The 18,985-nt window shown below is 40.9% G+C and overlaps 1 protein-coding gene across 1 annotated transcript in view; it reads right to left on the minus strand.

Annotated features, from left to right (window-relative positions):
* FMNL1 (formin like 1) overlaps positions 1 to 18,985 on the minus strand; it is a 59,963-nt gene that overhangs the window by 12,631 nt on the left and 28,347 nt on the right. The window contains exons 8-21 of the mRNA XM_063459327.1: positions 18,597 to 18,673; positions 18,137 to 18,230; positions 14,194 to 14,268; positions 13,745 to 13,855; positions 12,573 to 12,722; positions 10,949 to 11,050; positions 10,102 to 10,324; positions 9,449 to 9,997; positions 9,052 to 9,176; positions 8,757 to 8,959; positions 7,163 to 7,397; positions 5,880 to 5,948; positions 2,375 to 2,455; positions 364 to 493 (exon numbers count right to left, since the gene is read on the minus strand). Of these exons, the coding sequence (XP_063315397.1) occupies positions 364 to 493; positions 2,375 to 2,455; positions 5,880 to 5,948; positions 7,163 to 7,397; positions 8,757 to 8,959; positions 9,052 to 9,176; positions 9,449 to 9,997; positions 10,102 to 10,324; positions 10,949 to 11,050; positions 12,573 to 12,722; positions 13,745 to 13,855; positions 14,194 to 14,268; positions 18,137 to 18,230; positions 18,597 to 18,673 (2,224 nt within the window). The remainder of the gene's footprint in view (positions 1 to 363; positions 494 to 2,374; positions 2,456 to 5,879; positions 5,949 to 7,162; positions 7,398 to 8,756; positions 8,960 to 9,051; positions 9,177 to 9,448; positions 9,998 to 10,101; positions 10,325 to 10,948; positions 11,051 to 12,572; positions 12,723 to 13,744; positions 13,856 to 14,193; positions 14,269 to 18,136; positions 18,231 to 18,596; positions 18,674 to 18,985) is intronic.

Below are 18,985 nucleotides of genomic sequence, written 5' to 3' on the forward strand. Positions count from 1 at the left end.
GGTCTGGAGCAATTGTGACTTTTAGAATGTCAACAATGATTTGGAAAGTCCAAGTCTAAATTGGTCTTATGGCTTTGTAAATTGGAACGTCCACGATATCCGCATCTGTATTTTCCTTTCACCACAATTTCTAGTGCATAGGGGAGTAGACAAAAGGGTAAATGTGGCGTGTTGTTCGGTATAAGTACAATCCGGAAAGAACCTTGTAATAATTCTCTCTGATATTATAGCAAGTGGTAATGTGAAAGTTACAGATCTATCTCCATTTTAAATTTAATACAAGTTACATTAGTTGAATTTTATCTCATGAAGTGTGGTTTTTTTTTCCTGATTACTTATACCCCAAAAAATGGTTAATCTTACCTAATGCAGCCTTTTCCAAAAAATTAAGGTCACAATGGAAGTTAGACAAATGAGAATACTTCTCGAGGATCACACGCACCAGATAATGTAACAACGTCTGCTTTCGGTCTGTAGATTTGGTCTCCAGGAGCTGCAAATAGAGATAAAAGTATAGACCTCCGATGGTATGCAGCAAGGCATTATCAGTATTAACCATGTACGTCTTTCCAAAACTGCCGATAAACTTAAAGTAATACTCCAAGCACCATAACTACTAAATAGTTGTGTAGTGGCTATGGTGCCATGAGTGCCCTCGTCCCCCCATGTTAGTAGTCAAACCATTGTTACTAAAGTTTTCACTTCGTATCTGGGGTCCACCATGCAATGGTCCCTACCTCTCTTCCGGTACTTATAGCTGAAAGACCCTACTAGGAGCTTCTGTTAGTTCTACCGACCCGAGATAAGTCCTGCAAAGCACGGTCAGCACATTGGTGGAGAGCATTACCTGTACAGCTGGGATTAGCTTAGGCAGAGAGGCAGGGATTGGAACCTGCATTATACAGGAAAGAAATAGATCTGCTAGCAAACGGTTTGACTAGATACAATGGGAATGGACACTCCTGGCACCATAATCACTACAATACAATGTAGTGATTATGGTGCTTGAGTGTTTCTTTAATTAATTAATTTAGTTTATTTTATTAAAGGGACCACACCACAGTCCAAATTCCCAAAATAAATAAATAAATATCACTATATAGTAGATATACCCTCAATGAGAACATATTTCACTGCGGGTGTATCTTAAAATCAGTTTGCAAAAGCTGCAGATCTGCAGCCTTTGCCAATCCTTTCCTTCTTTCCAAGCCCTCCCCTTCTAACTTCGCCCAGACTTTCTGTGGCTGTCCAATCACTGACTATCCAATCCAGCTCAATGAAAGTCTTTGTAAGTCAGGTGCTCTGGACTATTGCTGCCTCTTGAGTTTAGCTCCACTGAGCTAAACAGACCAGGAAGTAACAAGACTGGTTGTCTGATTGAAAGCCAGGGGGGTGTAACAAGGTTAATTTATAAAAGTGTAAATTTCTATTGAAATCTGCATTTCGATGCATTTCGATTTAGATGTTTGGAGTATTTCTTCAACATGACTCCCAACCGCCCCGATTTCAGTGCTACAGTCCTGATTTTAAGATCCTGTCCCTCCGTCCCGACTATTGGGGACACCAGGGAAGTGTTCCTAAATGCACCCGCGCTACGTTCAGACCACTGGTATCCTGCAGGGAGCACTTGAACAGGACTCCCTCCATGGTCTGCCCTCTGGCAGGCATTGGCTTGCAAGTATTCACACTAGGCTGACCTGCCAGTACTTTGGGTAGGCCCGTCCGCTTTCTGGGCTTATCCACCTCTTTATGCGGAGCCATCGCATCACTGTCCCACCCTCTTTATTTCCCTCTGAAAAGAAATCTCGATTCTTTGAACGCCGGAGTTGAGAGGTATGCTTTAAAAACATTCTTCTTGGGTACCATATTCATGGAGGATCTTGATTTGGATTTAAAATGTTGTTACGTAAGTAAATCTAGTAATGTATCTTCTTGTGTCCTCTTTAGCTAGTTTAGACATATTTTTATATAGGCTTGGCTAAAAGTAAGCCGTAAAGCTTTTCTCTTATTTATTAGATCACAGAAATTAAAGTTTACCCCTAAAGAGGAACTGTTACTCCTTGTTTTTTTCCCTGGGGTGGGATGTGCTGTATAGACAATATAAAACATACTTTTATCTCCATTGCACATCAATGTTACTGCCACCTCCATCTTATCATGATGCTCTACACATGCATCTTCTCCCATAATTTTGTGCGCATGGCTTTTTAAGAGGCATTTTGAATTTGCATTGGATGCCAAGATGTGCCTGCACAGCAATATACTCAAAACAAATGCAATCTTTCAGATACGGATTTTTCCCATGACGCTTCACCGTCTTCCTGTCACGTTAAATGGAACTAGGAGCCAGGAGCTAGATTTTTGCCATACTTACCACATCCAGAGACTGCAGCCGGAATCCATAGGCCGCCCCTCTCTTACTGCTATTCATGTAATTCCCAAATGCCAGAACCAGCTGTAGACAAAGTAGGAGAGTTAAAAAGAGGCAATGTTTAGGGAGTAAGATGTAGATCAGGGATAGGCAACCTTCGGCACTCCAGATGTTGTGGACTATATCCCCCATAATGCTCTTACACCCATATTGCTGGCAAAGCATCATGGGAAGCGTAGTCCAAAACATCTGGAGTGCCAAAGGTTGCCTATGCCTGATGTAGATTAACCCCTTAAGGACACATGACATGTGTGACATGTCATGATTCCCTTATTCCAGAAGTTTGGTCCTTAAGGGGTTAAAGGGACACTGTAGGCCAGAGGTGTCAAACTTATTTGGAGGGTCAAATGCATAAACTGTATATAAACATGTCATGAATGTAAATGTATTACTTTCTTGCAACACTAAAAAGGTGTATTTGTATGTACTGCATTTTAATGCAGGGATATATTTGAATGCAGGACTGTGTTTGCATGTTGCAATGCAGGGATGTGTTTGTGTGCATTGTTGGTGTATGAATGCAGGGATGGACACTCTGCCACACACACAGATACACCCACTGTAGGTAGTGGTACTATAATTTTACAACATGACAGGAGGCTTCATATTTTGCATAACTTTCTTTACTTATGCCTCCAGCAGCACAAGTCAATCATAAAACTTAAACCAATCAAAACAAGTTACACATTCCATGTAAAGCCCTGACAGTCATAGCTCCTCCTCTTTCTTTGCTGCTTCAGCCAGGCACAGGTCAGAGTATTTTGTTCTGAGCATATTTTATTCCATTTGTTGTATTTTACTTTGATTTAATTTGCTGAGTTACTATATATACCCGTTTGCCCTCCTGCTCCCTCTCCTGTCCTACCCCCTTTATTCCTGTCCTATTTGATGCTTGTTTATCCTGCTTTCTACTACCCGGAGCCTACTCTACCTCACTGAGAGCCTGAGCATTAGCTATGCTTGCCTTTCAATCACTCCCATTCACTCGTGCACTGTGGCTTTTTGCCCTTTCTGCTCCTTCGAGTGGTTCTGGGGATAGCCTGGGGGGTACTGCGGGCCGGGTGAGCCGCACACTAAAGACCTTCAATCTATGATAAATACTGCTGTTGCAACATCAGTGGAAAAAGATATCCCCAAGAGGCTGGGTCAGGGTCTTCCAAAGATGGTGGGCCATGGTGTCCAACCTGCCAATGAACTTATGGGCTACAAGACCCCTAAAGACTACACATCCGTATCCGAACGACCCTGGAAGGGTACCAAAACGAGCCCTCAAAAAACTGAAGGCAAGCCCCTATAATGGATCCCCGATATATCCAAAAGATTTTTTTAAATGGCCTACCACCCTTTTATAAGGAGAACTCCCGCAAGTCCGTGGACAAAGGATAGGACGCCCGCAAATCTGCGGACAAAGGGGGGGACACTATTTCCCGACACCCACGGTGCTCATATGTTTGACCCCCACATGATCAGAATAACGAAGACATCTTCAAAATGGGGGCTGCCTAACCATATGACACAATTCATACACTTCTGGTTCTGAAGCCTAGGGAAAAGTGGACGTGTTCGACTCTGAGACGAACGACGTCACCCACTTCTCCATGATAACGTAGCACAACACTACTAAATTCGGCATCACAGGGGTGACCGCTAAGTCGGGACCCCAAGAAGAGGAGTGAAAAAAGGGTTAATAGCCCTAGATAACTACTCGACTTGCTCGACCTACTGATTATGATACTATATTATGCAGACTTGGCACTCTCACAGAGCACTCCAATGGAGGCCAATAACACGAGAACTGGCACAATGAGCTATACACATCCTGGGCACTCCATACATGGCTTAGGGGCCGAACACAGCAAGGCGACCCTTTGCAAACTGGACACCAAATTCCTACAGTTGGGGAAAAGGAATTGGGTTCATGGCTAATGGTCTCCTGTTCAGGGAGCAGTTCCTAATGTTACCGGAGACACATGTAGATTTGTTAATATCATGAAGGCATATGTCATAGAATTCCTTTATATTCCCGTACAGAACAACCCAGTGTGACACACACACACACACAGCGGGCTAAAACTTCATCAGGAATCTTTTCAACCCTTGGGGGTCACAGGTTCAATTTCTCATAAACACCTCCCCTGTGGGTATCGGAGGACCACAAAACTTCATAGATGAGGAGTTTTACACCTTCAACTGAAGCACTGGGCAGTTCACTCCAGACGACACTGGTTACCTCAACTATATCTTGTCAAAGTAGTCGGGAGACTATCAACCTGTCATCATCCTCAGCCTACCCAATGGAATTGTGGTGTATCTTCACTGCAAGATGGATGGTATCCATCTTCTGCGAGATCTCCTTCGCACCAACAGGGGTTCACTCATTTGAATTTGAGGGACACATACCTGTCCATGCTAATCACATCTGGGAGTCATCCATTCTGTTGGTTTCATTGACGGGACCGACTGTATCAACTCATGTGTCTACCATTATGGGTTCAGCCCATGGTACTTCAAGAAACCCCTGAAGCCAGTCATGGCACACCTTTAAATTTTAATAATGACAGGAGGCGAGTATTTCCCCTCCCTTGGTTTCCCTCCTTTTTGATGGCTATTTGACTTCAGTCTGGTTTATTAGTTTTTTTCTTATTAGTTTTATCCAGTTAGTGATGACGTAATTCTAGATACGCTGATTTGCCTTGTGGTAGTACAGGATTGTTGAGTTGCCTAATACGGGCTATGGATATGTAGTACATCTCGTATACAATGTGCTATATGATATGTTGAATTATAATATGCTAATATTGAATTACAAATTGTTTGTCTCTGTTATGTGGACATCCGTTTATTACCACTGTCTTTCACTTGTTTCTGTTATTTTCAGTGTGACCTTTATCTACGGTTTCGAGATTGGATAGACTGGAAGTGTCCGTTCTTCAATTCTACCTACTGTTATCAAGTTTCTTCAAAGTTATTGTTATATTTCCTGACTTTATACTAGACTGTCAATTCACATCAAATAAAGAGGGGGAGCTATGCCTGTCAGGGCTTTATATGGAATGCGTTACTTGTTTCTGATTGGTTTAAGTTTTATGATTGACTTGTGCTGCTGGAGGCATAAGTAAAGAAAGATTATGCAAAATACTCGCCTCCTGTAATTATTAAAATTAAGATTATAGGTACACTACGTTAGCATAATCTACAATTATTACAATTCCGAAAGTACTTCCACTTTGAATTCTATTGTTTTTCATATCAGGACATAATAACAATCATCTGTTCCTTAGCAGGTCTGACAATTAGCTAAATAAAACCACAGATAAACAGCAACACATGACATATTACACATTGTCATGATATATTTAACAAAAATAAAGTAAAAACATAAAATAAAGCCTCACGTCTCCCCCCATGCACTGTGTACTCCTCGTGTCTCCCCTAAGACACTTCTCACCTCTAGGACTCCTTTCAGCTTCTCCGAAGATTTGATTGACATGGAGGCAGCAATCAATGCATTAAGTTGCTGAAATGTGACGAAAAAAATATCAAATATTGTACACATCGATCTTTGTTCATTTTGCCACGTTCCAGTATTTAAACAGAATAAAAATAATTACTGCCAGCAGCTCCTAATTACATTTCTCACACTCCATGTAGAACTTTTACATTTGCAGTAAACTTATTTTTCTGTACTCCAAAGCAGATACATTAATATTTTAATGTACAGAAGAGTCATTCATGTATCTTGATTGCCCTTAAGTGAATACTGCATTGTTAACGTTAACAAAATAAAGTGTAAACATTTGCACAATCCATTACCTCTTCTACAACATAAACACATGTAAACAGAGGCCCCAAACTAACCTTATTTAGTTCATTATAAGTAACTCGAATTCTAACATATTGTAATTTTTAAAAAATTATTATGAGTATTATATGAAGTATTTAAACATTTTACAGCCTGGTCATCATCACAAATGTCATGGAATTATATTATGAGCTTCTTTGGTAGCATGTGATAAAATGAGGCACCCAAGAACCTCATGAAGATTTTAATTTAGGGTGTTATATTATTTAACTCAACATGAGTAAGCTTAACAAAACTTGATCTAAAAAAATACAACTTTATAGTTTGTAAAGGAACTATAACTAAGTGGTAAAGGAACCCTAGAACATAGGGGCTATTTATCAAAGTATTCTGAAACGTGACGGCAAATGATGTTTCTATTGTGATGGTGTTTATTAAAGTGATCTAAAAAGTGATGACTTTCTTAAATCCATTTCGAATGTCAGACAAATTTAAATTGGTGGAAAAAACGAGAAATTAAATATAACAACTTTCTGTTGGAAAACGTGGTGGAATGAGTGATATCATCAAACTGTATATTGGGTGGAAAATGGTTAGGGTGCAATAGAAACAACAGATGGAAAAACCTTAAAGATTGAATAAGTTGTCCCAAATATTTGCCCGTAATTAGTTTTAGTGACACTAGGTAAATATCCCTGGATATTCCATAGTCATCCATATCAACTCTTACATTGTAGTCCAGGGGTTCCCAAACAGATCTTTATGCAAACCAACGAGTATTGGTTTTACATATATCTCCAGAGTGTGTGAACAAGGAATGGGTTCAAAACCCCTGCTTTAGAGGCAACAATGCTAATGACAACCTAGTTGACCCCCTTTCCACAGCTGTTTTCTACATGTACATCTTTAATATAGAATTTTTTTTTTACCGGTGTCAGACGAGCTGTAGTATCGGGAAAGCTGGAAATGAAAGTCATGGTGTTAACCCTCTCAGACAGCCTAGGAATGGAACAGAGGTGGACCATGAATCTGTCTTCTGAACCGAGGTCATCCAAGGGTTTCTGATCTTTCAAATATCGTGAAATCTGCTGTCGCTCATAGTCTGATGGCAGAAATCGAGCCAGAAGCTCCAGAAAATCCAAGTTGATGGCCTGCATATCATAGCTGGGGAAAGATGCAACACCATTAATTACTTGGGGTACTGATGGTAGATGTTCAGGTGGAGATGAACACAGAGCATTCCATCTGGATGATGTGTCAAACCATAAAATTTAACTATTAAAAAGGCACTCCAGCCACAGGTTAGGTGCAATTTGTCAGGTTATGTTACAATTAATTGTTCTCTTTTTTCATTTTTTCTGTTGTTGTAAATAATTGTTTGCTTTATTCCACCCTACATATTTCCATTTTAGCTGCAAAAAGATTGTTGTATACGATGTCATGATTTAAGTTTCTGGGTATTCTAATTCAGATAGAAAATGAAACTGCAAAGCCCTGAACCACCTGCTGTGCCCTTTTATGCATGGCTTATGGAATAAGCTCACCACTGTTATAGAAATTTAAAGGGACACCATAGGCACTACAACTATTTAATCTTATTGGATCGGTCGTAGTACCTGGAGTTCCTGTCACGGCACTCCTTAGTTAATATGCCCTCGTGCAGTACTCACACTCACCACTGTTTCTGTTTGGCACTGTTTCTCATTTATTTTCGTTAAGCACTACACCTGGCCCTTGTTTAGCACCTATATATTCTGGTTTCTCCCCTCACTCCCGGTCAGATCATTATCCTTCATCCTTTATCCTGTACCTGCTGTTTCCTGGTTCCCGTGATTCTGACTCCTTGCTCCTGTGTCTTGTATCCTGTGTATCCTGATCCTGTGATCCTGTTCCGATGTCCTTTTCTTTAATACATATTTTCTTGATTGCTCCATTCATCATGTCCTTGCATTATTTCTCTGCTAAGTTGGTTCCCACATTTAAAGGGACAGTGCTGTCAAGGGCAGCACCCCTTCATGTCCTTACAGTTCCCTGGCTCTGTCCATCCATTCAATGTTAAACCATTTGCGAGGTGTGTAACACTAACCATACCAAGTCATACCGGCCATGGGTGCCGTGATAGGCTGGCACTCTCAATCTAGCACAGCTACCTATTGCTGCTCAAGATAATACTTCCGCATTAACCAAGGCAACGCAGAGGGGAGAGGCTGTTAGAGAATTACTTAGCATTAAAACATTAAAAAAAGGTAAATACTGAAAGGACATCACCGGGGGATTCCCTATATAATGGCCCTTTCAATGAGATGAAGTAGTTACAGTGCCTACAGCTTCTCTTTAAGTGAGCATTTTGATTGGCCTAGTCACTGCTTGGCAAGAGCTTATTATGAATAAACATTTATATAATCAATCAGCAAAGTACGGCAGAGGATTATGGGAGTTGCAGAGAATGACATCAGCTAGTTAGCAATGGCCATCAATGCCCCTCTTTCCATGTGCTCTCATGGGATCCCATGACATACTCACTTCTTGATGGCTGTGGTAATAGCTTCGGGAGCGAGGCCTCCCTTCTTCAAGGTTATTGCAAGATTCTTGGCACGATTTGGGTCAATCAGCGTCACCTTGCTTGGCTTTTTCTGAGCCGCTTTTATTCTCTGGGAAAAATTAGTTTCACTGGGACCTTGGGCCTTGGTCTTAAATTGCTCTTCAAAGTCACTCATGTCAAGTTCCTTCAAGAGTAAAAGATTACAGGTCAAATAAAATGCACTGTTTGACACATATTGTGTTATAAAACAGATGGAAACTGTCCACCTTAAATTACCTGGAGCACTTTCTCATCATCCAGCTGTGTAAAAACTGTCCCATTGATTTGTGTTGGTTTCAGTGGCATCCAGTTAAGGACTTGCATCCGTAGCTTAGTCTGGACTGGTCTCTTTATACTCATGCCTATCAAGTGGACAATATTAATGGAAGATAATATGGTATTTATATTTATGTTTATGGTATGATTACCAGTTCAGGTGACATCATTTAATGTTTGAAAAAAATAATAATATTAAAATAAAAATATTAAAAAGACAAACAGCTTATGCATAAATCAGACAGGTAAGATTTTACATAAAATTAGTGCATGTGTTTATTTTTGAGTTATTTGCAAGAGGATGACTTTTTTTTAATGTAAAAGGCAATATCAAGACAATAAAAAATGCTTATCTTACCTGTTCCTAAAGAGGCTGGTGGTTGACCTGTTAATGGAGGTGGAGGGGCAGATCCAAAGACAGGAGGTGGTGGAGGAGGGGGAGGTCCTCCGGAACCTAAAGGAGGAGGTGGTGGTGGTGGAGGAGGTCCACCAGAACCTGAAGAAGGAGGAGGTGGTGGTGGGGGTGGTGGAGGTCCTGTAGAGATTGAAGGAGGAGGTGGAGGTGTGGGAGGTCCAGTAACTGTTCCAGGAAGGGGTGGAGGAGGAGGAGGAGAGTCAATCTCTCTCCCAATTTCTGGAACTGCAGGGATGTTGGTGTCATCTAACCCTGGCAGTGGAGGGGGTACAGGAATATTTGTAATCACTGATACCTCAGACCCAGGATCAGGTGAGCAAGCAGGGATAGTGTTAATCTCAGACTCTGGTAAAGGAGGAGGAGAAGGAATACTTATGGGCTCTGATAATGATGAAGACATGGCTAAAGTAATTATGGATTCAGAGGCTGAAGATGAAAAAGAAGGATGGCATACAGAGTCTTTAGTAGTATCTAGACTTTCCAGTGTTGCACCTGTAGACAGAAGACACTGTGTTAATTTTATCTTGACACCAAGATCTGAAACACATCATTTAATTTCTATAGTAAATTGTAACAAGTAACTCTGCTGTGCTCACCTGAGATCGAGACAGATGAGGATACTGTGCTGATCCTGAAAGTATGTGATGAATCTGATGCATTGATGCGGGCTGATGGTGACCTCGGTGAGACATTAACTGTTGGAGAGTCTTCTGTACAGGTATCTCCAGCAGGTTCCACCCACAGTACTCCCCTATCACCTGTCTCTCTCCTATGCACAACATGTTGAATGACCGGCAAAGAATTGGATGTCTTCTGCTCCTGGTAGCACAGGTATAATATCAAAAATGGAGATTAATATATGTAACCTGAAAAATGCTGGTTAAATCTGGTGAATTTGTAATATTGTAATTGTGATAATTTTTAAAATGTTGTTTTAATCCTACAGTTTGTCTCACGTGCAGACTTGACTTCATGAATTAACCACTGGAAGGCAATCGTTTATCTGGAACAATAAGGTTCCCATAGGGATAGGTTTTCCTATAAATGGGATTTTCCTAACGGGGGGTGGGGGGGTGGGGGGGTGGTTCCTTACTGCTCTACAGAGGATGCAACAGGGAGCATGGTATATTTTAAACCAATGGATTTGATATTACTTTAGTAGACATACTTTCAAGTTATTATCTACACATCTGGCATCCCAAATGCTATCTCTCTTACTGTACCTATAGGGATTGTATGGAGGTTTACTGGAACTGGACTTTAACCCCTTAAGGACCAAACTTCTGGAATAAAAGGGAATCATGACATGTCACACACGTCATGTGTCCTTAAGGGGTTAAGGGTCCTGGAGCATCTAAGCTCCCCATTCTTTCATACAGTCCTCATACAGCCTTCAGCTAGAAGTGGATTGCATTTATAAACAAAAAAACTGAGAGAACTTACTCTTGCAGAAGACAACTCCTTGCGAGTTTGGTCAAGCTGTTTTTCTAGCTCAGCCACCGTCCTCATATATTCATTCTCTGTACTCTGAAGCTTCTCTGTGAGCTGGAAGAGGGAAGGAAATAAAATGAAACCACCGAGCACTGCACCCAGTCTGTTGTGCAGTGTAGAATATAATCACCCAATCTTACTTGGACATACCAAGTACCAATGAATTCTCTGCTATTGAAAATCTGCTAGAAGAAAATATTAATTATCGTAATACGCTTGTAACAAACTGTGTCTAAAAAGACTGTTAATCACTGTCAAAAACTGCCATTCCATCTTTCTCCACTCCTCTCTGTGCTCCCTAATCTGAAAAAGACTGCACTATGATGCTGGCTGCATGGAACTGTCTCCAATAAGGGTTTCCTGGACCTCTAGCGGGAGTACTCTAAAGTCCAAGGTATCCTCCGATACCTCCCTGACCTCTCCTTCAAATGTTATATTTGGAGGTCAGGGGACCAGCGGTATCCACTAAAATATTGACCGGACTTTGTCTCACTCCCAATCAGAGGAACAGTTTCAGAATGTTTCAGGATGTCACCCAGTCAGGTGCTTGATGTGTATAACAATTCCAGGCAATCCCCAGAGGACTCCAAGTCAAACTGGAAAGCACAGTAAACGACTGAGGCCCCAATGCCCCTCCCTACATTGGGAGCAGGCCCTATTTACTGGGCAGATGGCTGGCTTTCAAGCCTCTCCAAATATCTGTGGCATAGGAGCTTCTGTCACATGAACCTAATGCAATACAAATCACTTCAGGTGGTTATTATCTGATTTTGATGTGCTGTTTACCCTTTAATGTGATTAAAAACAGTTAGTCTCCATAACCTACAACATCAACACCTGTCTTGTGATTTTTCATAATTTATTTTCATGAATTTATATTCTTGGATTAATGAAAAAAACAAACAAACAAAAAACATAATTACACAATGTGGCACACTAATGATTAAAGCATTTAATTTGGCTGGTATTATCAAGACCTGAGTTTAAATGAAGATTAAGTATGGAGTGAAATGTATTAATTAAGAAAGTGGAACATGATTATACACTTACTATAAGCTTGGCCAGGTTGCATTGTTGGGCACACCTCTCAGCTACGGGAATTGCTTCAGCTGCCCCACTCCCTTTTACTTACCAATCTCAGTTTTTTAAGCCAGCCCACTAATGACAGAAACAGGGCTTCATTGAGTAACAGCAAGCCATAGAAACCCAACCCATGAATCACATTGATCAGACTCCATCTCTTCTTTTTCTGTCAGGATGTAGCAAGGCGAAGAGATCTTCAAACTGCAAACGTGTGACTCTTTCAGCCACACCCAATGCACTTTTGCAGCATTCCTAGGGATAGGACACTGATTGATTAGATCAGTGTCCCTCCTTGAGTGAGTATGGAAATCATGAGAAATAAGCAGGTAATTATGGGAAAAAAAACATATTTTCCTCCTTTTTCCCCCCTGCAGAGTAAGGCGACTGCCTCATTCAAAACTAAAGCTTTAGAATGAGACAGTTCTCTAAAAGTGATGCATTCCTCTTTAATCTGCACTGTATGAAGAGTTTCATTTTTTTGTGTGGTACATACGTGAGCCAAATGCCCCTGCAGGTCTTCAACATGGTCCAGCATCTCATGCTTGGTATCTGAGTCCTCCAAGAGGTTATTCACATCGAAGATATTATCCAGATAGGCCTGTATCTGTACCTGCAGACGTTCACTTTCTGTACTTTTTAGGGTCTAAACACCAGGGAGAACATGAAATACAAATATAAATATGAGTTCTTGATACAAAACCTGTCATGCAAAACTTATTCCTCTACAATATGTCATATATAATTTCACTGCAATTATAGTAAAGTAATAAACACAGTAGTGTTGCTCTTTAGCCCTGGATCGCTACAGTTGATGGAGTTTTTTTTATTTTACAAATTAATCAGCCAAATATTATAAAAATAAAGATCAGTGGTATAGTGCTCATCAGCCTACTTGGGAAGAGAGGTTGTTCCCCCAAACTGACTGTGTTAGGGAACCAAATCCAACTGAGCACATCTCTACCAGGTAGCATGTTCATGGGATGTGACATATCTACCGAGTGTACCTGGTCTAAGCTCCGCATCGGCCACGTCTTGAAGAGTAGTGACGCCGGCCACTGCACAAGGTCTCATCCATAATTCTCCCACAAATGTGCGTGTGACGTCATGCTGAGATCACACATGCACGTCCCATCGTCACTTGACCATTAATACCCAATCGGAATAGTTATTAAGGTATTTAACCCCTTAAGGACACATGACGTGTGTGACACGTCATGATTCCCTTTTATTCCAGAAGTTTGGTCCTTAAGGGGTTAAACTCATTGCGATTTAATTTCAGTGCCCTGTTGTGGTTTCCAGCTTAGTTATCTAAGAGTGCGTTATTTTTTATTGATTCTTGTGTATTTGACCGTTGCTTGTTCTTTGACTATTCTGACTTCTGTATCACTTGAACTTTGGCTTGTCAATCGTTTATGTACCTTCTGTTTCCCTGACCTTGGCTTGCCCTGTACCTTTCTATATTAACGCTAAATCCGGTCATTCTAATGTCTGGCAATACATTTTAGGGTTTCTGATTTATTTTAGATTTGTTAACTTAAGTTCTGTGTATTGGGTATTAGACTATCTGGACAAACTCTCTGTTAGTGTAGGTATCATTGAGTTTTCCTTTGGACTATAGGCCCAGGTGTTTCTAGAACCAAGCAACGTCCCTGATAATATACCAACCTCCAGATACTCATCCAGCCCTAGGAGGGAGAACTCATATTGAAGGAAGACTCGAAAATTCATGTTTTTCACAGAATGAACCACTATATTGATGAACTGCATGCAGGCCACCTATAGGAAAATATAGAAACAATGGACTTACATACCTGAAGTTATTAAAAATGCATAGACATATGTTTAAACCCAATAAAAAAGTTAATAATACACATTAGGAATACATACACATTAGGAGTACATACACATGTGCAGTTGAAGAGATCTTCCTACTGCACATGTGTGACTCTGTCAGGCATGCCCAATGCACTTTTTCAGCATTCCTAGGGATAGGACACTGATTGGTTAGATAGGACACTGACTGGTTTATCCTTTTTTCTGGCATCACATTCTCTTTCATGCCCCACATGCATGTATGTATATATTCACATAGACTCACATACTGCCGTTCTTACCATAAAGTCAATGTTTGAATCTTCTGTTCGGAAATATTCCATGAGCTTCTCAAATCGCGATTTTTCACCACAGACCTGCACAGATCACAATCATTAGAAGGCAATAGACTGTTAATTTGGTCTAGTTTTTATGAAATATGGGATAATTAGCTAACATGTACACATAGGAAAAAACTGATGTGTTGATTTTCAACGGTATAAAAAAATTGTAGTTAGCGTGTATCAATTTAATGTACGGTATGTGTTTATCATTTACAGAAATTTGGGGGGATAAAATGTATTATTATTCCATACTTTAACTTTTCATGCGAATCTTGAAATAATAATATAGAAACATACAAGAGGTGTGACAACTATATAGAGCATATCTGATTGTAAGTGTCATGCCATGCTTTGCTACGAGAGCATTTATAATCAGTTTAGGTGTAAATACAGCATGTTCAATGCAGCTGAGCAGAGAGGTCTAATGTTGAGTCTCTGTTTATTTCAAAACCACTTTCGGTTTGACAAATAATGCAGGATGGCACCAACTAACTCTTTGCACCATAACCACTGCTCCGTGCTGTGCATAGAGTGTCGCTTTAAGGTTAAGGGAGTTATAGTTAGGATAGATTCTTTGGAAAGTGACCACTATTATTCACAGCCAGACTGTACCTTGCTCTATATGATGTCAGTAGTTTTGGTTGATGCAAAACTCTGTAATGGGTACAGTGAGACACAAAGGTACAACTCATACCACTATGCAGGCTTACTCAACGAGAACTTGCCCGAGTGGCACAAGCCTGCATTACGTTTATAGTGATAAAACAACATTATAGGATTATAATATTAAACAATTCTAATTACGGTAATCATTTTTCAAGGCAAAAAGAATATTATTCTGGGTGCAAAGTGCTAAATGTTGAGAGACATTCTGTTTGTTTCCATGGTGATTGCTATTTATTTGGCCCTTTGTCCCAAAATAGCACCTGTTTTGCCTTAATAGAAGCCAACCAATGCCATGTTCAATTATAAAATAGGGGGTAACTATGCCATTGTCCATCCCCTCAAATAATAGCATGATCTCCCTCCCCTGGTGGCTATGCATCCTTAACCCCCTTCGTGTAACACCCATGTCCTGGCCATCCTCTGCTCCACCTCTGTTCTTCTTTGATTTGCCCTGCTTGGGACGCATCCCCAAGCAGGGCAAATCTTGTCAGTTGCCGGCGTCCGAACAGAGCGATGTCACGTCAATCCATGCCTATATCAGCTCCGGCTAGGAAGTTTCCATAGCAACCACAGCACATGCACTATGGTTACTATCAGAGGAGAGTACAGGGACATTTTATAGGAGATCCTTTCTGCTCTGCCTGGTCAGTCTATGCCTCAGCACCTAGACTTAGTTTTTTCTCCTAATCTGTACATTTACTAACAACACTGTTAGCACCATAGATACAATCTTATGCTCAGTCTGATGAGCATAAATTGTTTGGGGCATGACAATTGACCTTTAAGCAGTTTTTCACTGTCCCTGCAAGACTGTAATTTATAGCAAGTAGGGGGGCTGCCAAGTATCCTTGTGTTACTATTTTCTGGTCACTGACCATCATTGGAATTCCAGTCATATTTTGAGTCGCCAAAGAACCAATCAGCAGTCATATGATTTCAATTGAGACAGTCAGTTGTGTTTTTGTCTCCCCTCTCTCTCAGCGTCGCCTCTCTACATAATGCTGAGCTTATAGCGGTGAAATCCGTGAGAAGCAAATACCAGCATTTACTTACGTGTTTGAACTTGTTTGGGTGTGTTTTATTGTAGCTGCTTGCATGCTACTATATTTAAACGTTATGTTAGATGATTCCAATACATGAAGAGTGTGGTAGGAAGCATGTGGCTTTGGAGGAAACTGCACTATTTAAGTACAGTCACAAGAAATTGACTGTACCCAAAAACAGAAAATATGTTTTTTTTCCTCATAAAACATTCTAGGCAGTTAGCTATAGTGACTTTAAAGTGGCACTGTCATGCCGCACTTACCTTTAATCAATTCCTCTTCTCTCCCTCTCTCAGGATCTGTTCTTCATTTCTTCCTATCTGCTCTAGTTTTCTTTAAAACATAAGACAAAGTAGGGACTACTTTTTCTTATGGAGGTTCCCTACGCTTGACCAGCCTTGACCAGCGGAGAAACAGAGTGTGCTCCGTTTCCTGTGGTCAAAGCAATTTTCCCACAATTCCCACCTTTCCTCCATGATCTCACGATGCTTCCTGTCAGTTTTCCCGAACTTCCTGTCACTGGCAAAACTACCGAATTTCGTCCTAACAGAATGAGAACAGTTTGTTCATTCATGTTAGGACGCATTTTGGGACTTTGTTTTGCTCGGAATTTCATTTGGATGAATGAAACTCCGATCCTATTCCTATTCGTGCCACGGTATTAGGGAGCTATCTACCAAAAGGCTGAAAGACCTAAATTGGTCTTTCAGCCAAATTTACTAATACTAATTAAAGATTACTTAGTATTAGTAAATTCTGCCCCTACTCACTATATAGCGAGTAGGGGCAGCCTGTGGCTGCTCACTGTTAAAAAAAACAAAAAACAAACCATAGTATACCCTCTCCCGAGCCGCCACCTGTGCCGCGCGAGTGGGGGCTCTCAAACTGAATAGGGTATCTATTGCTCCCCCGGCCCCTTTGGGGTGGGGCCCTCAGTGAAAATGGGGGGGTAGATCTAGTGTCCTCGTCTGGCCCCAACCACTCAGCGGCAGGTGGGGGCCCTAAATAACAATAAGGGGAGACGTATTGTCCTCCCCACAGCCCTTAAATTACGGGGCCATTAAATTACAATAGAGGGGGGACCTATTGTCCTCCCCCCCGGCCCCCACCACTGAGCGGCAGGTGGGGGCCTTAAATAACAATAAGGGGGGACATATTGTCCTCCCCACAGCCCCCACCCATGGGCAACCGGTAGGGGCTAAGCGTAAATACCCCCCTAGGTGACTAAGGGGCCCCTAGTCACCCACCACCCAAATTTTTTTTAATCAAGACCTACCTACCCCCTAACCCTAAAAATTGTGAGGGAGGAACAAGAAAACGAAATCCATGTAAATAAAAAATAACTTACCATTTGATGTCTTCTTTTTTCTAAAATCTTCTTTTTTTAGCCCCAAAAAGGCCAAATAAAAATCCATAATACCCGTTGAACATTAAAAATAAAATAAAAAACCAGAGCATAAAAAAATCAGACGAAAAAAAACCCCTGACGCTAAAAAAGTAATGCATGACTGAGCTCTGCAGGGTGGAGAAAGGCTTATAAAGTTTTCCCACGCCCTGCAATTAGGCTCAGAGCGCTCTAATTGGTTGGTTTAAGCCAACCAATCAGAGTGCTCTGACAGGTAAATGAACAGACTGACAGGTAAGTCTCTACATTTACCTGTTACAGCACTCTGATTGGTGTGCTTGAAATACAAACAATCAGAGTGCTCTGTGTCATTTTACACAGCGTGGGCAAGTTCTTTGGAATTTTCCCATGCTGTGTAATTTGACTCATAGCAACACTCTGATTGGTTGCTTTCAATCAACCAATCACAGTGTTATGCAAAATAGGTAATATAGGGGGCCTAAGGCCATTTGGAGATGACTAGGGAGACAATTAGATGTAGTGGATTCGAGAGGGGGGTTAAAAAAATGGGATTCGGCCATGACAGTACCTCTTTAAAGGATCATTCTAGTTCTAAGGCTCAATACAGTGATGATGGTGCTTTGAAGCAGTTCATGAAGAACTGGGGCTCTCCATGGCACCTATATCCATAGAGAATGAGGAAATTACAGTTATACATTATCAAGTGCAATTCCATCCAAACTAGGACAACAATGATAGGCAAAGGGTGTTGGGCTAACCTGCTCCAATGATTTCTCTCCCAAGCGTACTACCATTGTAAATTTTTAAGTTTTATTTGTGTTCTCACCTCCTTGAAATAGTTGAAAGCTGAGAGAATTAGTTCATGTCCACCTCGAACCAGACAAACAGCTGCAAGAAGTTCCAAGACAAGGGCTTTTGTCCTGATTGAGACCAAGAAAAAGAAGGGTGGAGAATGAGACGGTGAGAGGTAATGTGTGGAGTTAGGGAGAGATGCAAGATGAAGAGTGTTTGAGAAACAGAGAAGATCAAGGGGGAGAGAGAGATGAAAGTAAGCATTATTGCACGAATTATGTAGAGAGATGAAAAAAGAAAGTCAACATAAGTGGAAGATTAACGAGAATGAAGAAAAGAGGAGAAGCAACCAAAAGACAGCTTTAGCATGATGGCGGGAAGAAATGGTGAAAATGAGAGAGATTGCACATTAATTGTTTGTCCTTTCTGCGTATGCACAGAGTCACCTATCAATCTCACTAGATTTCCCATATCTGAAATACTTTATCACTCACCGGGCGTTTTTAATGCTGAGGCTCAGGGTGATTTGGTTAACACAGGCGGGATGAGACATGACCATGCTGAATCCCGACTGCAAAGAAAGAAAAAGAAAGAACACTGAAATAATCTACCTATTCTCAAAACAATTGTACTGAGCCCTGTGTGTCAGGAGAGGCAAAGAGAAAAAATGCTGAAAACTTCCATGTTCTCTATAAAATAGGTTGTGTATTGAACAGAACATGGCAGTAGGGAGAGGCAGACAGAAAGGTCATGTGGATTGACCAAAGAAAATTCCACTAGCTGAAGAACAGAAGTGATTGGTGTTGGCTCAACACTGATTTGAAGATGAGTTAGGGATAGACCAATTACATTTTCCACTGGCTGTAGAACACTAAGTGATCAA

This window comes from Pelobates fuscus, chromosome 6, assembly GCF_036172605.1.
Source record: "Pelobates fuscus isolate aPelFus1 chromosome 6, aPelFus1.pri, whole genome shotgun sequence".
NCBI classification, from domain to species: Eukaryota; Metazoa; Chordata; class Amphibia; order Anura; family Pelobatidae; genus Pelobates; species Pelobates fuscus.